Genomic DNA, 23060 nt, shown 5'->3' with positions numbered 1-23060 from the left:
GAGTGGTGAGAAGTTGTACAATAAATTTGAAGCTTAACAGTATTTGGATGTTGGTTCACAGGTCATATTCTTATATGTTTAGAGAAAAGTAGAGGAATGGTAGTGGCTAGCTCAGTGGAGAGTGTTCTTGAATATACAGGCCGAGTGGTTAGTGTTTCCAATCTCCATCCAAAAGGCTGAGGGTTCGAATCCTGCCATGGGCATGGATGTTTGTGATTGTCTGTGAAAATACTAGTTGTGGGCAGTAGATGGCATTGGTATAGATGATGCAGTTCACTGTAGTTGGTGGATTGAGTGGTGGAGACGGAGAGTTGTAGAATAAGTGCCCTCCCTCGATGAGTCTGGGACTCCCTGGAAGTATCAGTAATAAACTTTATTGTAACGAGCATAGAAATAATGAGCAAAAAGCTATGATTTTAATTTATACATATTCCCATACAATTGCTCATTTCTATAATGAGCATACTGCAATATATTGTACAAATTCTGGGAACTATGCAAAAAATGCCAAATTCTTGGAATAGACAAAAATGAAAGGAGGGACTTTATAGCCTTTATTCTAACCTCCATTGGATTATGGACCAGTGTTTAAAACCTAATCTTGTCCTTGGAGGCCATCCCCTCACTACCAACCACTCCAGTGTCTAGCCTCCAGCCCTCCTCTCTCACTTTACCCAGACAAACACTGATTTTTAACTGTAAAATCAGTTAAAAATGAACCCTTCTGTCTGAAAGAATCTCTTGGTTTGCAAAAAAAGTCGAAATTAATTGTGTGTTAGAACATGGTGCCAAAAATGTTGTAATGTGTAAAATGTTTTCTTTGTCCTCTTCAGATATTGACAATGTGGAAGAAAGATATTTACATATCAATGCTGGAAAACAACATGACCAAAAAAAAAATTAGAGTCAAGCTTACAAACATCAATGAAGCATTGCATCACATAAAGAAATGATGGATTTTCAATAAGAAATGATTTTGAATGATTGAAAGAATATGATTTTGTATCTAACACTGGTTGGCTGGATCAATTTCAAAACAACATAACATTATTATGTTGGTTTTTAAAAAAGACTAATTGAAATTATGTTTATTATTAATTAGAATTGTTTTTAATTACAGAGAAATAAACTGTTTAATATTAAGTGTATAGTTTTAAAATTATGGACAAATAAATTTGGCTTAATATTAATTGCATTGTAGTTTATACAAGCATATTCATACTAATAATATATAGATATATAATTATATTATTTTTTTCTCTCTAATATTTTAATCTTTTTTTTATCGAGTTATTGAGAATTAAAAATAAATAGGAGGTGAATTTAACTCATCACTGATATAGTGAGTAATGGTTATAATGGGGAAATTTTTCAGCCCTGCGGTGCTCATTATAACCCATTTCAACTGTATTTTATAAATAAAAAAGACAATACAGAAAGCAGTTTGAGGAAGTTTGTGAGAGAGAGAGACATCACAGAATAGATTGTCCTCTTCAATTAAGTAGCTTGCTTATTTGTTGTAGATCTGCAGGTGCTTTTGTGAAAATCACGTTTATAACTCTTTCATTTTATTATTTGCTTCAATAATAACATTTGCAAGAACAATTTACTCTTTAATTGGGAAGACTACAGAAATCTCGTCTTGGTAGTTTTACTCCAAAGCTTCCTCTCCAAAAAATTGCATTAATAGTTTGTTTGTATAACCATTTAAAGTTTAAGTAAACCAAGTTATTATATGGCTGTAACATAGCTTTTCAATCCATTCTGTTACTAAGAAAAATTAGCAAGTCACTTATTGACACATTTTTTTTGCGATTTCCTGATAGTATTACAACGGATAAACACTGTATGGGATTTGATAACAACTACCTTTGAGTGGTAATGCTTTGTTGTACTATGGAGAGGATTTATAATGCACCCAGTATTGGTTTTGAAAGCATTTAGCATGACAGCACTGTTTATAGCATTGATGAGCAAACTCCAGCACGCACGCACACAAAAATACAAAACTGTCATTTTTGTGTTACATGGGCTAATGCAAGAATGTAGTAGCATGTATGTTTACATTAATTGTATTTCACTCCATGTGCAGCTGAAATTCAGTTACCAGAAGTTCAAATTCATCAAAACTCTGATAAGATGCTATTAAAATAGGTGTTTTTGTTTAAAATGAAAAGATTCATGTCTGTTGATAGATGAAAGCCATTCAGTGAAATAAGTGTTTGCAATTGGCATCTGTTAAGCATATTGGAGTACCATGATAAAGCAAGTTAAAAATACTTATTTTCACATTTCATAGTATGACAAGGTATGTATATTACAGTCAAAGAAATGGAATTGATTTTCTATGCATTTATGTTCTGCAAGGCATTTAAATTGCCTTACAGAACATCAAAACTTAGTCTTTTCTATAATGCAAAATTCCTCACTTCAAATATTTTTTACATAGAAACCTTCAGGTATATAGTTGACCATCTTGAGAGAACTCATAAGACAGCCAAGGAATAATTTATTGTAAAGAAAGTTTGCTGTAATGAATTCCCTTTAACATTATTGTTATAGGGCTCCAGTATAGGTCTTTACAGGCTTTGTTGTCACCTGTAGAAGAATTGTTTTCTGAATATTTCACTACAGATAGTCGAGTGTCTTTAATTAAGTTTTATATCAGAATGGTCACTTACTTACTTTATCGTGAATTTTTTTTTTTTAATTTTGTAAATAAAATTTAAACGAATGTTAGTAATCAAAATTGATTATATGAATACTTACTTGCTAATGATATCGAATGACTTGAATCCAGTTAGTGTAGAGACCTATGATTGTAATACTAGTGTAACAGTTTCTCATGTAGCAGCGAGTTTGAAGTCATCTAGTATGAAGTGGAATCTAACAAGATCAAATACATAGTGGGGTTTTGTTACAGATCTGGTGGATCAGTTGCTACTGATGAAGAAATACATCGCCTAATAAAGATGATGGGAAGGAAAAGAGAAATCATAATGGGGGACTAAACACTGATTGGGTAGCAGTAAAATCTCATGAGATTTTAAAACCTAATTTATTGAGCTGTTGCGAGACAATTTTCTCAAGCAGCATGTGACAGAGAGAACTTGAGATCAAAGAGCATTAGATTTGATTATAGCATTAGAGGGTGTTTTAGTTAATGATGTAACTATTCTTCCTCCGCTTGACAGTGATCATGCATTACTCACTTGGGATATGGCTAAGTTTATGAATGTTCCATTCATAGAAGTTTACATTGGAAAGAAAAGTGACTGGATTGATATACTGTCACTTCCCACTAAATTGGGTCAGTATGATTCCAGAATGTCTTTATGATGTTCACTGAACAGTAATAGCCACTGAGTAATTGCATGTGATCTTTGCTTAGTCTGTCACAGATAATAAATGCAGCTAATTGCTTGCTACTTTAGGAGCAAAACAGAGTAAATTTATGTACATTGGTATGATATATATAAACATAGTGTGTGTGTGTGATACAATTTTAATAGAAATTCTAAGTACCAAATTCATTAAATTCCAGCCAACCAGTAATCCAAAAAAAAAAAAAAGGGATTAAAATGTGCCATATAGCTACCTTCACATCATTCTTTTCTAAGATAATGGAAAATGTTATCAACATTTAAATTCTTCAATACCTGGAGTTTCATCAGCTAATCAACTGCCAGTATGGATTCTGCCACTCCAGATTCGTGGCAGATCTCTTAGCCTAACCTCCCACTAGTGGGAGGTTAGACCAAGAGATATATTAGTGTGTTTATCAGTTATATGCTGTGGAGAGGTTTGTTGGAACTTACTTCTGTGTGACGGTAAAAGACATTTATTCTCTATTTCAGTAGAATGGAAGACTTTGTTCCAGATTGCCAGCCTTTTCTTGTTTATTCAGCATTCAAGCAGACACTAAGATATAAGAGAACAGCAAGTAATTAGTCACAGCGTGGGAAGGCTAGTATTGAACATCAGGTCTGAAGTCCACTAGGTTTTCCACGTTGCATTCCATTATGGAGGTCTCCCAGTTAACTACCAAATCAGTTCTTGCGTTTTGATCTCAAATCCGAGACCTGACAAATAATAAACCATGTCAGTTATATAGACTACAACAGTATACACCCATTTAAATTTGAAAACTATTTTTGTGGATCTGAGGTATTGCATTGTCCCTCTCATTAGCATGAAATTACTGAAATTGGAATTTTAGATCAGGCAACCTTTTTCCACTTCTTCGGCATTCCAGTGCCCACTGTACATGTGGCTGCTTGTTTTTAACTGACAGGAATGGAGCTCAAAGAAGTCATATCTGCTCTGATCTGTGTGCATATTTCTCCCTCTGTCATATACCATATACATACACACACACGTCCAGGACTTAAAAAATGTTTGCATGCTAAGCAGTGAGGCAAATAGCTCAGTAGTAAGGTGTCCTTTCTCAGACCTAGTCAGTTTATAAGCTTTTACTAATGCTGTGTCTAATTTTTATGTGGTATAAATGTCATTGTTGAAGCAAATATGTTAACTAATATATTAGTGTGTTTATCAGTGTATTAGACATTGGAGGGAGAAAAAAAACATACATTTTATCAGTGATACATTAGCATTTATTATTTATTACTGATACTTGATTAGTTTCTCACATTTTCAGTTCTAACATCATCATCATCATCATCAAATTCCTGCTATGTACCCTCAAGGGGTGTACAGGATATGATAGTACTACATGAAAAAATTACATCATTACTAACTTCCTATCTACAGTTTTCCAACAAATCAGTCTGTTTCTTGTCAAGACTCCAACATTATCAGATCTTATATTTCTATCGTCTAAGGCACTTTGTACCGTATCAATCCACCTATATCTTGGTCTTCCTCTGGGTCATTTTCCTGGCAGAGAACACTTGTTTTGCTAATCTTTCCTCTCTCATTTAAGTGACCATACCACCTGAGATTAGCTCTGCTGACATTGACATTGTCAGCATCCACCCTGGATGCTGACAATGTCAATTTCTTTCCTAATATCCTCGTTTTTAATATGATATTGCCATTGATGCCATCTGTTCATGCCTCTAATCTTTCTCAGGACTCTCATATCTGCGATCTCTAGTCTTTGGTCAAGTGTTTTACTTCTGACCCAGCTCTCAGATCCATAAGTTAAAACTGGTTTGAACACTGTCTTCTATACAGCTAATTTAGTGTTCCGACTAATTTCTCTCTTATTCCATATGAATTTATTCATTTGACTTCCCACCATACCAGCTTTTGCTGATTCTGTTGTCTATTTCTATATTTAATTTACCACCTTCACTAAAAATCGTGCATAAGTAGCTGAAATGTTTTACTTGTTCCACAGGTTCTCCATTCACAACACAGCTGGTATTTTCAATTATTCTGCCTATTTTCATTGTCTTTGTCTTTTTATTGCTGACCTTCATACCATATCTCCTACAACAGTTATTCAATTTAGTCAGAGAATCTTGCAGACTTGTAGCGGATTTATTTAGAAGTATAACATCATCATCCGCATAAAGCAAAGAGCTGACATTAACATCTCCAATTTTGATATCATGTTTAATACCACTTTCCTTCATAATGTGATCCTATAGATAATGAATAACAAAGGGGATAATGTACATCCTTGTTTCACACCAGATTTAACGTTAAACCATCTTCCTGTACTTCCTTCAATTCTAACTGCTGACTTACAACTCAAATAAAGACTAAGTATTGCTTGATATAATGCCCCATTGACACCATATAACTGTAGTGTATTGAATAGCTTCTCTCTCTCTCTTGGCACCTTATCATATGCCTTTTCCAAATCAACAAAACTTAAATACAGATCTTTGTTATATTCCCATTCTTTCTCGATTATTTGTCGTAAAGTGATAATCTGATCCTGACAGCCTCTATTTTGCCTGAATCCAGCTTGTTCTTCACCCAGCTTTTCTTCCACAATTCTTCTCAATCGTTTCTCAAGTATACTTGCATAGATCTTGCCAGGAACACTTAGTAGGGAAATACCGCTAATTCTCACATTCAGTTTTATTTCCCTTTTTATATATGAGTACTATGAGAGCTATACTCCAATCATCGGGAATTCGTCCCTCTGTCCAGGCTTTCTGAACTATGCAGTGCAGCCACTATAAGACTTTTATACCACCATACTTCAGCATTTCTGGTTGAAAAAAGTTTATTTTGTGCTGTTAACAAATGATGAGGGTAAAAACATTATTAAAACACTCAGTAAAATAAAAAGCTTGAAATGTGGAAAGGCAGCAGGAGTAGATGGTATTCAACCAGAAATGCTGAAGTATGGTGGTATAAAAGTCTTGCAGTGGTTGCACTGCATAGTTCAAAAGGCCTGGACAGAGGGAAAAATTCCCAATGATTGGAGTAGAGCTCTCATAGTATCCATATATAAAAAGGGAAATAAAACTGAATGTGAGAATTACAGAGGTATTTCCCTACTGAGTGTTCCTGGCAAGATTTATGCCAGTATACTCGAGAAATGGTTTTGAAGAATTGTGGAAGAAAAGCTTGGTGAAGAACAAGCTGGATTCAGACCAAATAGAGGCTGTCAGGATTAGATCTTCACTTTACAACAAATAGTTGAGAAAAGTATAGAATATAACAAAGATCTGTATTTAGTTTTGTCGATCTGAAAAAGGCATATGACAAGGTGCCAAGAGAGAAGCTATTCAATACTCTACAGTTATATGGGGTCAATGGGGCATTATATCAAGTAATACTTAGAGTTTATTTGAGTTGTAAGTCAACAGTTAGAATTGAAGGAAGTACAGGAAGATATGGATCACATTATGAAGGAAAGTGGTATTAAAAATGATATCAGAATTGGAGGTGTTAATGTCAGCTCTCTGCTTTATGCGGACGATGTTATACTTCTAAATAAATCTGCTACAAGTTTGCAAGATTCTTTGACTAAATTGAATAACTGTTGTAATAGATATGGTATGAAGGTCAGCAATAAAAAGACAAAGACAATGAAAATAGGCAGAATCGTTGAAAATGTCAACTGCGTTGTGAACGGAGAACCTGTGGAAAACATTTCAGCTACTTAGGCACAATTTTTAGTGAAGATGGTAAATTAAATATGGAAAGAGATAACAGAATCATCAAAGCTGATATGGTAGGAAGTCAACTGAATAAATTCATATGGAATAAGAGTGAAATTAGTCAGAACACTAAATTAGCTGTATACAAGACAGTGTTCAAACCAGTTTTAACTTATGGATCTGAGAGTTGGATCAGAAGTAAAACACTTGACCAAAGACTAGAGACCGCAGATATGAGAGTCCTGAGAAAGATTAGAGGCGTGAACAGATGGCATCAGTGGCAATATCATATTAAAAATGAGGATATTAGGAAAGAACTTGATATTGTCAGCATCCAGGAATGCATTAGCAGAGGTAATCTCAGGTGGTATGGTCACTTAAACAGAATGGGCGAGGAAAGATTAGCAAAACAAGTATTCTCTGCCAGGTTGGCAGGAAAACGACCCAGAGGAAGACCAAGATATAGGTTTATTGATATGGTACAAAGTGCCTTAGGTGATAGAAATATAAGATCTGATAATGTTGGAGTCTTGACAAGTAACAGACTGATTTGGAGGAAAATTGTAGATGGGAAGTTAGTAATGATGTAAAATAAAAACCTTAAGTCTCTACATGTTAACTAAATTAATGGATTTAGTGAATTTAGACTTCAAACAAAAAAATTGTTGGATGGACAGTGCCAGTAATGTCATACTGGCACTGTCAATTGTGGTAGCAATTTACAAAACGATTTAGAAACATTTAGATTATATTTTTAGAATCATATGAAAAATACATAGATTTTTTTTTTGGGGAAAAAAATCTGCAATACTTCTTTCTCCACTTTCTGCATATGGATATGAAATAAACCAATTACTGCTGTCCACTACACACATATTTTAGATTACTGCATCAAGAATTCAGTTGGTTGCTTCACAGTATGCCTGAGTGTGTGCTAAAGATAAAACGATGTATGCATATCCTATTCTCATATTGGTTTCATTCCATTATGACAAATCAAAGATGATTAAACAAAACAAGGATTTGTTATGAATAGTATTCCTCAGTAAGCATGATGAGTAAAGTTGAAAAAAACTATTTGATATGAAACATGCCAAGAACCTACATTACATAAATAAAATTGGTCATTAAAGTGAAACTACTATTTTTATTACTTGTCACACACAATCAGGCAAGTGTGTTTTTCAAGGTCCTGTATATGTCATATGATATACATATGACAGAAGGCCAGACATCTTCATATATCAAAAAACTGTCCAGCCACAAAAACACCTAATCATCTGCAGCAGCTGGATGTTTTCTAGTTGTTCCCCAGAGTGTTGGGGAATGTTGAGAGTGAACTGTTACTAACAAAAATGTAAGCGGGCATATTTTAAGAAGAAGCAACAGATAACTTAAGCAGAAAAAATGTTGTTATAAAATTATGTATGGTATCAGAGGCATCTGCAGTATAAATTATGGAATTCGAAATACAAGCAGACATTAAACACTAATGTGTCATCATGAAATTTAATAAAGTAGCATGGTCCAATTGTAGAAAAGTTTGCCTGTTCTTTATGACAACAAATCTGCATATCTACCAGATTGACCAAAGTACATCACAGATGCAGGGTATCTGATAAAAAAACAACAAGGAATAGCAGTGGGGAAGTATTATCACCTTTAAGTACAAGATTTTTTTTTTGGAAAAGAGCAGTTTTCAGGGAAGGATTCTAATCTCAGTAGATCTGATAGATTATATCTGTTCCTATTTTGGGAGATAATGTTCCTTAATGCAGTTGATTGCTCTCTCTCTCTCTCTATCACATCATTAGGACCCCAGTACAATATAAACAGTGCTGCTCTATTCATATTTATGATGCATAGATGCACATTGCCATCATCATCATCCTTTCAGGGATTTAGGTCCAGTGGCCTGTTCCAGTATCCTTCCATCTTTTCCTTGGTTGTCCCTGACTTCTATATCCTCCAGCTGAATGGTATCAGAGTATTTTTTTTGGGTAGTCTTTAACTCTCCATTCTTTCAATATGGTCAATTCACTTCTTTTGGTATTCATATATTTTGTCCAATACTGAGTCTATTTTTAGTTCTTTACTTATTTCTGTGCTTCTTTTGTCCCAGAGCATATAGCCTGTTGTCCTTCACAGAAATTTCATTTCTCCAGTTTTTATTCTTTTTTTCTGCTGCAGTTTTTATGGTCCATAATTCACTTTCATACAGTGGAGAAGGTCTTGCCAAAACTTTATAAACTCTTATTCTTGTATGCTTTTGAACTTGATTAGGTTTGAAAATGTTCATGATCATTCCTGTTATCTTTAAAAAATTTGAAATTTTGATGTCATTGTCAGCTTTTGTATATGATAAAGCACATCCAACGTATTTGAAGCAGTTAATCTGGAATGCAAATATCAACAGGGGGGAAAAAAAAGGAAAAAAAAACCATGGCTTTTAGAGGACCATTTTAGTCAGAAGTAAAATCATGATTATTTTATTATTATTATTATTTTTGTCTGTTGATATTTGCATTCCAAATTTTTTTTCGTTTATGTTTAAGGCATATATTGATTTTTCTAGGTCATCCTCACTTATTGCTATGATTATTTGGTCATCTGCAAACAGAAGGATATTAAGTATAGTTCCATGATCCAGTTTAAATGCTGGTTTTATATTTTCCTTCCATTTCTTTACTAATTCGTCTATATACATAATAAACAACATTGATGACATTGGGCATTCTTGACAGACCCCCTCTGTTTATTGCTTTCCATTCTATAATTTTTTTCATCGATTCTTACAGCTATTTGGTTGTTCTGATGTTAGTTATTGCATCAAGCAGCTGATTTAGAATGTTTAGATTCTTGAGTATGGTTCACAGTTTATTCCTTAAGACTTTGGCAAAGGTTTTCTGTAGTCTACAGAAACTACCAGAAAGTTTTCTGTAAACTACCAGAAAGCCTCTGACAGAGTCTTGAGGCTTTCTGGTAGTTTACAAATACTATGTGCATTTCTATGTTGTATTCGTAATGTTTTTCCATTAAGATTTTTAATGTAAAAGCTGGTGCTTTTACATTTAATATAAAAGGGGTGCTTAAGGAACAAAGCTGTATAACTGAGAGGAGACCTCCACATAGCCTTTCAAGGAATGCGGAGAACTGACCAGGGCTTCTGACCTAATGTCCAATCCTCACCTTCTCGTGGTGCACCCTGTTGGGTATCTACTTGGATACTGAATGAACGAAGATGGGCTTGCAATTTGGGATTTAGCCAACCGAATTGTATTCTTATTGGTTAAACCAAAATAAAAAATGATGGTACGACATGACAAAATTTCATGCTGGCTGGGGCTTCGCCCGGTTAAACAAGGCCCCTGTTCTTTTCGCCAGGGAACCAGGGCGAACAGTGAAAAGTCAGCTACTGGAACAAATCTGAAAACGAACCCCAACTCAACATCACCAGAATTAAAGATCAGTACTATCAATGTAAGAAGCCTGAATGGCAAAGAAATGGAGCTAGCTGAGGAATTAGATAAGTACCAGATTGACATAATAGGGGTGACTGAAACAAAAAAGACCAAAACTGGTGAGATCTTTCTGAGCAATAAGTACAAAATGTTATATTCAGGCAATGACAATCAAGGAAAAGAAGGAGTAGCCATAGTATTCAACACAAAATACGAGGCTAATCTTCTTGAATGGCAGTCAGTCTCAAGTAGAGTAATGTGGGCAAATATGAGAATGGGGAACTGGACAATGAGACTTATTTGTACCTATGGTCCCACAGAAGGTTCTACTAAGGTAGAAGTGGAGGAATTTTTTGAGGCTTTAAAAAAAGCATCTGACACAATGAAAAAGGAAAAGTTGGTCCTTGTTGGGGATCTAAATAGCAGAGTAGGAAATGATTGTGAGACATACAAAAATGTTTTGGGAAAATTTTGGAGGAAAGAGCAAAGCTAAGAATAATGGCAAATATCTGTTGGATTTCTGCTCAGGACATGATGGACTGGTTATTACTAACACCATGTTCCAACATAAAAATGTGCACAAATTCACATGGAGAGGCAAGGAACAAGAAAAGTCTCATTGACTATGTTATTGTTGATAGTGATGTTTTCTCCCTGGTGCAGGACACCAGAATGTACAGAGAATTTGAAATTGGAAGCGATCACTATTTAGTCCTGAGCAGGATAAAATTGAATTTCATATTGAAAAGAATAACATGTAAGAAAGTTTTAAAGTGAATAAAAGTTGAGCAGCTCTTAGATGCGAACTGTAGACTAAAATACACAAAGATTATTGAAGAAAAAATGAAAGAATTTAAGAACAGGAATCAAACCTTGGAGAGTCAGTGGCAAACCTGAAGAAAACTCTCATTGATTCAGCCAAAGAGGCACGTGGTGAGGTTGTCTGCAAGGATAAAAAAATCAGAACTCCCTGGTGGACACAGGAAGTTAAAGAGGCAGTGAAGGAAAAGAAGAAAGCATATCAAAAGTTCCTGTCAATAAGTCAGCTTGTGCTCTTAGAGAATACAGAGACAAATGCAAGAATGCTAAACACTATGTAAAACTAGCTAAACAAAAGTCATGGGAGGACTTTGGCAAGAATATAGAAAATAAATATCAAGAAGGTGGCAAAATATTCTGGAGGTTGTTGAAGAAGCTTAGGAATGGAGGAAAGAGTGCTGTAAAAGGAGTTAGAGATGATAAAGGTGACATGAAAATGGGAGAAAAAGATATCCTTGAAGTATGGAGTAATTACTTTGAAAAACTGCTAAATGAAACAAGCAGTAATGACAGCACAGTGGTAAAAAAACACTGACCAGGCATGCAGTCAGGAATACATATCCATACTTGAAGTAGAAAAAGCCATCAAAGGCTTGAAATGTGGAAAGGCAGCAGGAGTAGATGATATTCGACCAGAAATGCTGAAGTATGGTGGTATAAGAGTCTTGCAGTGGCTGCACTGCATAGTTCAGAAAGCCTGGACAGAGGGACGAATTCCCGATGATTGGAGTAGAGCTCTCATAGTACCCATATATAAAAAGGGAAATAAAACTGAATGTGAGAATTACAGAGGTATTTCCCTACTGAGTGTTCCTGGCAAGATCTATGTAAGTATACTTGAGAAACGGTTGAGAAGAATTGTGGAAGAAAATCTTGGTGAAGAACAAGCTGGATTCAGGCCAAATAGAGGCTGTCAGGATCAGATCTTCACTTTACGACAAATAGTCGAGAAAGCATGGTTATATAACAGAGATCTGTATTGAAGTTTTGTCGATTTGGAAAAGGCATATGACAAGGTGCCAAGAGAGAAGCTATTCAATACGCTACAGTTATATGGTGTCAATGGGGCATTATATCAAGCAATACTTAGTCTTTATTTGAGTTGTAAGTCAGCAGTTAGAATTGAAGGAAGTACAGGAAGATGGTTTAATGTTAAATCTGGTGTGAGACAAGGATGTACGTTATCCCCTCTGTTATTCATTATCTATATGGATCACATTATGAAGGAAAGTGGTATTAAACATGATATCAAAATTGGAGATGTTAATGTCAGCTCTTTGCTTTATGCGGATGATGTTATACTTCTAAATAAATCCGCTACAAGTCTGCAAGATTCTCTGACTAAATTGAATAACTGTTGTAGGAGATATGGTATGAAGGTCAGCAATAAAAAGACAAAGACAATGAAAATAGGCAGAATCATTGATAATGTCAACTGTGAATGGAGAACCTGTGGAACAAGTGAAACATTTCCGCTACTTAGGCATGATTTTTACTGAAGATGGTAAATTAAATATAGAAATAGACAACAGAATTCGCAAAGCTGGTATGGTAGGTAGTCAATTGAATAAATTCATATGGAGTAAGAAAGAAATTAGTTGGAACACTAAATTAGCTGTATACAAGACAGTGTTCAAACCAGTTTTAACTTATGGATCTGAGAGCTGGGTCAGAAGTAAAACACTTGACCAAAGACTAGAGACCGCAGATATGAGAGTCCTGAGAAAGATTATAGGCATGAGCAGATGACATCAATGGCAATATCATATTAAAAATGAGGATATTATGAAAGAACTTGACATTGTCAACATCCAGGAATGTGTTAGCAGAGCTAATCTCAAGTGGTATGGTCACTTAAACAGAATGGGCGAGGAAAGATTAGCAAAACAAGTGTTCTCTGCCAGGTTAGCAGCAAAACGACCCAGAGGAAGACCAAGATATAGGTGGATTGATATGGTACAAAGTGCCTTAGACGATAGAAATATAAGATCTGATAATGTTGGAGTCTTGACATGTAGCAGACTGATTTGGAGGAAAATTGTAGATAGGAAGTTAGTAATGATGTAATTTTTTTTCATGTAGTACTATCATATCCTGTACACCCCTTGAGGGTACATCGCAGGAATTTGATGATAATGTAAAAGCTGGTCAATGCACAGTTGTCATTGATTTACTGCTACATATGATTTACATTTTGAAGTTAATATTTATGCATATAAATTATAGCCAGTATTTAGAAGACTTATTCCTCTGTAGTTTTTCACAGCTGCACTTATCACCTATTTTATATATTGGGATGATAATTGCCTTATTCCAACTTTCTATGATTTTTCCTTTGCTGCCATGTATTGTTAAATACTTTTAAAAGCCTTTGATGAATAGGATGCCTGCATATTTTATAAGTTTTTATTTATTTATTCCACCTTTTCCAGAGGATTTTTCTGATTTGCTTTACTGCATTGCTTGTCAGATTTCTTGTAATGTTATTTTGTCCACCGTATAGTTAGTAGTAAGAATTATATCAGTTTTACGAGGGTGGTCTGAAAAGTTCTCACCAAAGATGGCAACACTGTCGGCAAGGTATTTTTTTTTATAAGTTGGTACATCAGTCATAAGCATACATGTGAAATTGCAAATCATTCTATCGAGTGATTTATTTTATACAGCTGGCTGAAGCAAAAGTGTTGTCTATATGCCTTGAAATGGATAAAATTGAGTATCATGCAGTTATAAAATTCTTTGTAAAAGAAGGTTTATCACCAAAAGAAATTCATTCAAAATTCATAAAAGTCTGGGCACTCTTTTCCTTCATTTTCGACAATTAAGAAATGGGCTGCCAATTTTAAACGAGGCTGCTACACCTTGAAGATGATCCATGTGAAGGACGCCCAAAAAGTGTAACAACACCAGAAATCATTGATCAAGTGCATGATACGCTATGATATGCTATTAGATGACCAGCAAGTCAAAGAACGTGAAATTGCTGACTATAGGCATTTAAAAAAACGTCTAGAATATATTTTGCATGAAGAATTGCAAATGAAAAAGCTTTGCGCAAGGTGGGTGCTGCGCTTACTTACAGCAGATCAAAAATGCACTCGCATGAAAATCTCTGAACAGTGCTTGAAGCGTTTTAACAAGAATTAAACTGATTTTTACTACGGATGAGACTTGGATTCACCATTACACACCAGAATCCAAACAGTTGGCAGAAACCAGTTGTTCAGCACCAATGAAGTCAAAGTTGGTTCAATCAGCAGGAAAGGTCATGGCTTCAGTGTTTTTGGAACCAAAGGCATTTTGTTTATTAATTATCTTGAAAAGGGTAAAACAATAACCAGGAATATTATTCCGATCTTTTAACCAGTCTAGACGAAAAAATTCATAAGAAAAGACTCAGTTTGCAGAAGAAAAAAAAATCATGTTTCATCAGGATAATGCATCTATAAAGGTGTTTTGGCAATGGGCAAATCTGCACTATGAATTGTTGAAACATTCACCCTATTCCCCAGATTTGGCTCTCTACTGAAACTCTTCCTCGCTGGTCAGCATTTTTCTTGGAATCAGAACGTGATTGCAGCTGTAGACGGGTATTTGGTAGAGAACTATATATATATATATCTTACTGAGAACCATTACAGGGACTGTGTAATGGTGCTGGAGCATCGCTGAAATAAATGTATTAGTCTTAAGGGGGATTATGTTGAAAAGTAAAAATAATTTTGAAATTATAAATTCATTTTTTCATTGTTAGGCCAAGAACTTTTCAGACCACCCTCTTAGATTCATTACTATCTTGCCAGTTTTGGAAGAAGTCCAGCCAAAACTTATGGCAAGTTAGTAATGAATCTAAAACTGATATAATGCTTACTACTAACTATACAGTGGAAGAAATAACATTACAAGAAATCTGACAAGCAAATCAGGAAAATCCTCTGGATGCACATTAGCATTATTTTATTTTTTGTTCTGTTTCTTGTATTCAAGTCTTTTCATACTGATGAAGCTCTTGATACTTGGGTGAAAATTTGTGCTTACATAAGTTATCTGCTTTTTTTTTTAATCCTTGTTTTAAGAAAAGGCATGAGCACCAAGCAAAGTGGCAGTTCTGCTGATGTTATGTTTGTACTGATTATGATGTATGTGTGGTGCTGATTATGATACCATGCTTCCACAGTAAGCATGGTATCATTGTGAATTACTCCCATCCATAAAAAGTTATATTCTTGTTCTCCTTCTCTTGAGGCCAGATATGGTGCTTTTCAAGCCCTGTAGTAAGCACTATAGCCTACACTGAGTATTAAAGTCTTTCTACCACCTGTTATGCAGCTGTTGCATTAAATTGCACATACACATTATGTACATATACCTTGTTATTCACTTACCTGTTTTATATATAATTAGAATGGAAATAACACCTGATGAAGCAGGTGTTATGTCCATTTGGGAATATGGGAAGTCAGCTTAATAAACTAGCCACTCACTGATGTATTTTATGTATGTATATATATATATACAGGGTGTTCGGGATAAATTTGACAGTTTCGTAAGGAAAAAGAAAATCTTCTTTGTATCTATTAAATTTAATGAATTGACAAAAAAACATTACAGGCAGAGTTAACTACAATACTATCAACAAGATTTACTCAAAATAACCACCATTAGCATCGATCACAGCTTCAATTCTGCTTCGGAACCTCGAACAAGCTGATGCTACAGTCTCCCTGGGAAGGGCCGCAAAAACTGTTTTAATTTTATCCATTAACTGGGCTTTTTGTATTACTGGAAGTGCGATTGGTGTCTTTTTCAACTGCGCCCCATACAAAATAATCCATGGGGTTAAGGTCTGGGGAGTTTGGAGGCCAAACATTTGGACTGGTGAAGTCGTAGAAATTTTCAGACAACCATTTTTGACTTTTCCCAGAGGTGTGGCAAGGGGCCGAATCCTGCTGCCATACATACGGCCTACCATTGGCTACCCTTGTTATCCAGGGCTTGACTACAGTTAGCAACTCCACGAACAAAGCCCGAATTCCAATGCCAGGGTTCTTCAACACCTGTTCCTGCAGATTTGCGAGGAATTCTGCTGTACGAACGCAATCAGATCGTCTGCTAGGGATCTTTTTTCTTGCTACATCCTCGTAGTCACCATTGCAAGTCTCTAGTTCATGCCTGATTGTTTTTACTGTATTCAGGGAGCATTGGGCAGCAGTCGTAATATCCTTATTTTGATGGCGGGCACGAATCATCATGATACAAGTTATTCTCTTCCATGATTTAGGTGGGTTCCAGCTATCCATCCTTTCTGACATCTTGTATATGAATGAAGAAGGGTCCAAACTTTTAAATGAAGAGAAGTGTGTGTTAATACATGTAACTTACGGAAAAATATAATTAATTATAAATATGTCAAATTTATCCCGAACACCCTGTATATATACAGTCATACCCCGACTTACGCGAATCCGGAGTTACGCGGTTTCTTATATGTACGTATTCCCGTCCCGCTTCATGCCTCACCAGTGTTGCTCATGCTGTGAACAAGCACTGACATGTTTCGCGCAGTCTCCATTCATACACAAATTTTATAGTCTACAAACCTTGAGATTGTTTAATGTTATGGTCTTGATAAAAATTTTATCACATAAAAAATAATAATGTCATCCAAAAGAAGCAAGTTCAATTCTTCTACAGCTAGCAAGAAAAGAAAAACATTGACTTTGGAAACAAAACTCAACATTATTAAGGATTTTGAAGGCAGAATGAAAATTTATGAGCTAGCAAAGAAGTTCAATCTGCAGGAATCCACAGTAAGAACAATCAAAAAGAAAGGTTTACAGATTTTGTAGGACATAGATTCTAACGAGGAACGAATTGTAGCCACAAGGCAGGGAATAAAAAAATCATTAGCTTGCTATGAAGAAATTTTGCATGACAAGAAAAAGACATTATGCCATCAGACGAATCTATTAGATTTTATGAAACCATCGATATCGAAATAACTTTCTCTTTTTTATGTACGAAAAACTACAATTATGATTATATTTCTTAAAAAATATTGGTGTTTTTTTAAACCTTTGGTCCCAATTGTATGTTTGTATATATAAATTACATGCAAAATTATACCCCGAGTTACGCGAATTCGACTTACGCGATTTTTGTTGGTCCCACCTACTGCATAACTTCGGGGTTTTACTGTATATATATATATATACACATACATATATTGAGTGTCATAAAAAAAAAAACATTTACTGAAGGTGAAGTGTCATATGAACATATGCATGTTTGCATGCTGTTCATAGGTTAAGATAGCAAGCTTGTTGTGGTAATTTAATGCTGAAGGTTGTTACTTTTACCCTGACTTATTTAATATGAGAATTATATTAGGACATGAAAGTAAAACTTATCTTGATGGTAGTAGTTGGTTGTATTATTGAGGAAAAATTAAAGGAGCTAGAGAATAGAGCGGAAAATAAAGGACGAACACTGGGAGAATAGATATTTGTTATCTTTCATTTTAATAAAGCTCATTGATAGATTAATGCGTTTTAGACTTTTTTTTTCCCCTTTAACAATTAAATATAGCCATAATTGAAAGTTGCAATGATTGTATTTTATTAATCATGATGTGAAATTAATAGATCCATAACATTTGATAATTCCACCACAAATTTTACAATACGGATTCATACTTTTGTGAGGATAGTATGATAGTGACATTCCCACTTTATAATATGACTTCAAAATTTACTGATTTAGATAGCCATATTTTGTCTGTAAGCTTTCTTTCATCCAATTTTATACTTTAATTCAGAAATTTTTATTATAATTTCAGTCGATATCAGAATGAGGATTCTTTCAGTAGAAAGAAAATTATATGTGCTGTTTGTCTGGACAGTGAGTCTGCTGTAAGTATATTACTGACTGAGAGTTGAGAATATATTAATCTCTGAATTATGTTTGCTAATTTTAAAAGCAAATAAAAAATTATTCATTCCTCTCTCAAATAGCACAGAAATTTGTCTGCTTTTTCTAGTATCCATATGTAGATCTATAGTACATCCATACTTTGGATACATCTACAGTAATTATTATATGCACTGTCAAATGTATACACATCATTTTCCTGATATGTACCCTGAAGGAGTGTATAGACTACTATGACAGTTCTACATGATTTAGTTCACATTATTTACACAAGTATACTTGCATAAATTTTACCAGGTAGGGGAAATACAGCTGTAATTCTCACATTCAGTTTTATTTCCCTTTTAAGAGATCGATATTATGAGAGTTCTGCTTCAGTTCAGTTCTGGAATTTGACCCTATGACCAAGCCCTCTGAATGATGCAATGCAGCCACTGTAGAACTTTTGTACTTCTATATTTTAACATTTATGGTTGAATTTCATCTACTGCAGCTGCCTTTCCGCATTTCAGTTTTTGATGACTTTTTCTACATCAAGTATGGATATGTATTCCTAACTGTATTCCTCTTGGGAATTTTCTACCACTGTGCTGACACTGCTTGTTTCATTTAGCTATCTTTCAAAGACTCCAGACATGCAGAATATGTTTATCTTCAGTTTTCATGTCACCTTTATCATCTCTGATTCTTTTTAAATTACTTTCTTCCTCCATTTCTAAGCTGTTTCAATAGCCTCCAGAATATTTTGCTACCTTCCTGATATTCTGTGTTCTTACTAATGTTTTCCCATTGCTGACTTGCCAGGAACTTTCAATATACTTTCTTTTCCTTTAAAAACCATTTCTTGAAATGATCATATGAATGGCTGTCTTTTTTCAAATCTGCTGCTTTTGTTTAAAAAACTACTTTGTCACTGTTACCTCTTCCCAGAATTCATAGTAAGTGCTATTACCAGTGTTTTCTGACACATTGCCAGAATCTCAGCTGCAGTCACCGTTGAAGACTGAAAATATTGTCAGTTATAGATAAAATGTAAACCATCTCCAGTCTGAAGGAAACAGTTTACAATTTTATCTGTATTGACATACTGTGCATCCACAGATCATGTGGTTTGTGACTTAATCCAAAAGAAGTGAATATCTCACTTTGACAAATTATTTTTTTAAAAATTCATTTAGTTCAAGATAAATACATTTCAGTCACCCTCAGAAATCAAGATCATGTGGGCAGCACATTGATTAAATATAACTTACACATGATTTACAATTAAATCTAATTACATTGTGTGTTCAAATTAATTACATTGTATAATTCAAAAAGCTAAATTCCAGATGACTGAAGTTGAGCTTTCATAGTACTTATAAAAAGGAAATAAAACTGAATGTGAGAATTGCAGAGAAATTTCCTTACTGAGTGTTCCTCATAAGATTTTTTTCACATTTATTTGAGAAAAGACTAACAAAAATTGTTGGAGAGGAAGAAGCTGGTTAAAGCTAGGGGATTGTCAAGACCAAAATTTTTACTTATATGGTTGCGGGAATATTAGAAAGATCTGTATTCGAGTTCAGTAGATGTTGAAAAGGTTTATGATAAAGTTGCCAAGAGAACTTTCTAATTACCTAGTGTAAGTGTATACACTCTCCAACTTAGCTGACAGATAAATTTCTTCACCTAGCATGAGACCATTGTTTATTGGATACGTGAAATGGCTTGAAAAAATCGTGAAAAAATTCTGCATGAGAAGACCAAAATGTAAGGTCTGATTATTTTCAAGACATCACAAATAACAGATTTGTTTGGAAGAAAATAGTAAATTGCTGATAGAAAGCTATTAATAATATAAGCTTAACTGTATAGTACTACTATAGTATCCTGTACCCCTCTTAAAGGTGTGTTTGTCAGGAAATTATAAAATTAACTAAAGGTATCCTTTAACTGTGTTTAAGGGTTTCCCATCCTCTGTCACAAAGCCTTCCTCATCTTCTGTCATCAGATTTTTAAAACAACCTTGCTTCCACTATTTCACTAGTTGTACCCAGGAGAAAATCTGGCTTGAAGATGCTTAGGTTACAGTTTCCGTTATACACAATTTCGGAGAAATCCGTTTGTAAATAGTAATTGTCGTCACCAATGAAAGTTATATAACCAAATTCTTTTTATGTTCGACAGTTATGATCATTTTTAAATGAGCTGTAATATATATATAAAAAAAAAAAGAAACTTTAAGTTGCTGTGTTTTGGATCTGAAACCTTTAGCATTCCAAGAGAATGTCTGGACTTAAATAGTGTGACATCATTCTAGGCATATCATAAAAGGCAATTGCAGATATTCTTTTTTTTAATTAAAGATGAATGCTCTGTTTTCATTGTGAAACATTGTATGTCTAAAACCCAGAGGGAATTGATGTTGAGGCCACAATCTATGTGTATGCACTATGCATTTTCCTTGGGTAAATCTAGTCTGTTTACAGATAATTCTCTACCAAGTACTTCATGTTGGTGGACCTATTAGTAGCCCTGAATATATCTCCCAACCAACTGCCATTTAACATCTTTAATAGAGTGCAGAATAAAATATCTAGGAGTGAACCAACACAGACATTAGTTATGTTATCCACACACCTTGGAGGAAAAGGTTTCTGCAGAACTAAGTCATCACTAAGTGGTAGATGAGTTGTATCATTTCAGTAATATCACCAGATTTGACTACAAAGTGAAGGCATGGTGTACATTTTCCCCTATTTGGTATGCGGCATGAGTGTTTTCAGAGTTTTGCCAGATGTCATGGAAAGATCCGAACATTTCTTCTTAGAAGAACTGAATCCTGATGGTAATGCCTCGGAAAGCATTCAGTTTAGATAGCAAGCAATTTTTCTCCTACTATTTCAACCAGTTGTGTCCAGAGGGAATTCTGATGGTGCAAAGATGCTACTAAGCCGAAGCATTATCCTTCTTGGAGATTTTAATGCTAACAATATCAAGTGGCTTTCTCAGCTATACTGCTTCTGCAGGTAGAGATGCTGAGTGTTTACTGTTACAAGTGATTTCGCATATTGTTCATATGCCTAATAGACTACCAGATAATTCTAACTATTCTCAAGACACTTAATTTGTTTCTTCACCAATGATCTTTTTAACTACACACACACAAAATGTATGCTTTTTTTGCCTCTGGACAATTTACATCGCAATCTAGTGTTCACTTGTTCTTCCAAGAAGTAATACTTGCATAGCTGCTCACCACGTGTCATCATCAAATTCCTGACATGTACCCTCAAGTGGTGTACAGGATATGATAGTACTGCATGAAAAACTTACATCATTACTAACTTCCTATCTACAATTTTCCTCCAATCAGTCTGTTACCTATCAAGACTCTAACATCAGATCTTATTTCTGATTTCTAAGGCACCTTTTATATCAATTTACCTATATCTTGGTCTTCTTCTGGGTCTTTTTCCTGCCAACCTGGCAAAGAACACTTGTTTTGCTAATCTTTCCTCTCCCATTAAGTGACCATACCACTTAAGATTAGCTCTGCTAACACATTCCTGGATGCTAATAATGTCAAGTTCTTTCCTAATATCCTCATTTTTAATATGACATTGCCATTGATGCCATCTGTTCACACTCCTAATCTTTCTCAGGACTCTCATATCTGTAGTCTTTGGTCAAGTGTTTTTATTTCTAACCCAGCATTGAATATGAAATTCAATTTTATCCTGCTCAAGACTAAATGGTGATCACTTTCAATTTCAAATCCCCTGTACACTCCAGTGTCCTACACAGTGAGAAAACATCACTATCAACAATAACATAGTCAGTGAGACTTTTCTTATTCCTTGCCTCTTCTCTTTATGTGAATTTGTGCACATTTTTATGTTGGAACATTGTATTAGTAATAACCAGTCCATTTCCTGAGCAGAAATCCAATAGGTATTTGCTATTATTCTTAGCTTTGCTCTTTCCTCCAAAATTTTCTCAAAATATTTTTGTATGTCTGACAATCATTTCCTACTCTGCTATTCAGATCCCCTACATACTAACTTTTCCTTTTTCATTGTGTCAGATGCTTTCTCTAAAGCCTCAAAAAATTCCTCCACTTCTTCCTTAGTAGAACCTTCTGTAGGACCATTGGCACAAATAAGTCTCATTGTCCAGTTCCCCATTCTGATATTTGCCCACATTACTCTACTTGAGACAGCCTCTTAAATACTATAGCTACTCCATCTTTTCCCTGATTGTTATTGCCTGAATATAAGTGTTTATTGCTCAGAAAGATCTCACTAGTTTTTGTCTTTTTTGTTTCAGTCACTCCTATTATGTCGATCTGGTACTTATCCAATTCCTTAGCTATCCCCATTTCTTTGCCATTCAGGCTTCTTATGTCAATAGTACCGATCTTGAACTCTGATGTTGAGTTGGGATGTGTTTCAGGATTTTTTCCAGTAGCTGTTTGCACTGGTTCCCTGGCAAAAACAATGGGGGCCTTGTTTAATCAGGCATCGCCCCAGCTGGCATGAAATTCTGTCATATTGTATCATCATTCTATATTGTGGTTTAAGCCAATAAAAATATAATTTGGTTGGCTAAATCCCAAATTGTCAGCCCATCCTTGTTTGTTCAGTATCCAGGTAGATACCTAACAGGGTGCACCAGGAGAAGGTAAGGATTAGACATTAGGTCAGAAGCTGTGGTCAGTTCTCCGCATTCCTTTAAAGGCTATGTGAAGGTCTCCTCTCAGTTATACAGCTTTGACCCT

General features: G+C 34.9%; 1 protein-coding gene across 2 annotated transcripts in view; it reads left to right on the top strand.

Annotated features, from left to right (window-relative positions):
- LOC150106406 (E3 ubiquitin-protein ligase RNF4-like) overlaps nt 1-23060 on the top strand; it is a 97506-nt gene that overhangs the window by 48105 nt on the left and 26341 nt on the right. Inside the window, exon 5 of one of the 2 annotated variants that reach the window (XM_090392428.1) lies at nt 18207-18279. The exons of the other annotated variant lie outside the window; for it this stretch is intronic. Within the exon in view, the coding sequence (XP_090248554.1) occupies nt 18207-18279 (73 nt within the window). The remainder of the gene's footprint in view (nt 1-18206; nt 18280-23060) is intronic. 2 annotated transcript variants of the gene reach the window in all.

Source organism: Typopeltis vanoorti, chromosome 5 (assembly GCF_054136105.1).
Source record: "Typopeltis vanoorti isolate ZY-2024b chromosome 5, IOZ_Tvanoo_1.0, whole genome shotgun sequence".
Taxonomy (NCBI): Eukaryota; Metazoa; Arthropoda; class Arachnida; order Uropygi; family Thelyphonidae; genus Typopeltis; species Typopeltis vanoorti.
This window is presented reverse-complemented; position numbering and strand designations above follow the sequence as displayed.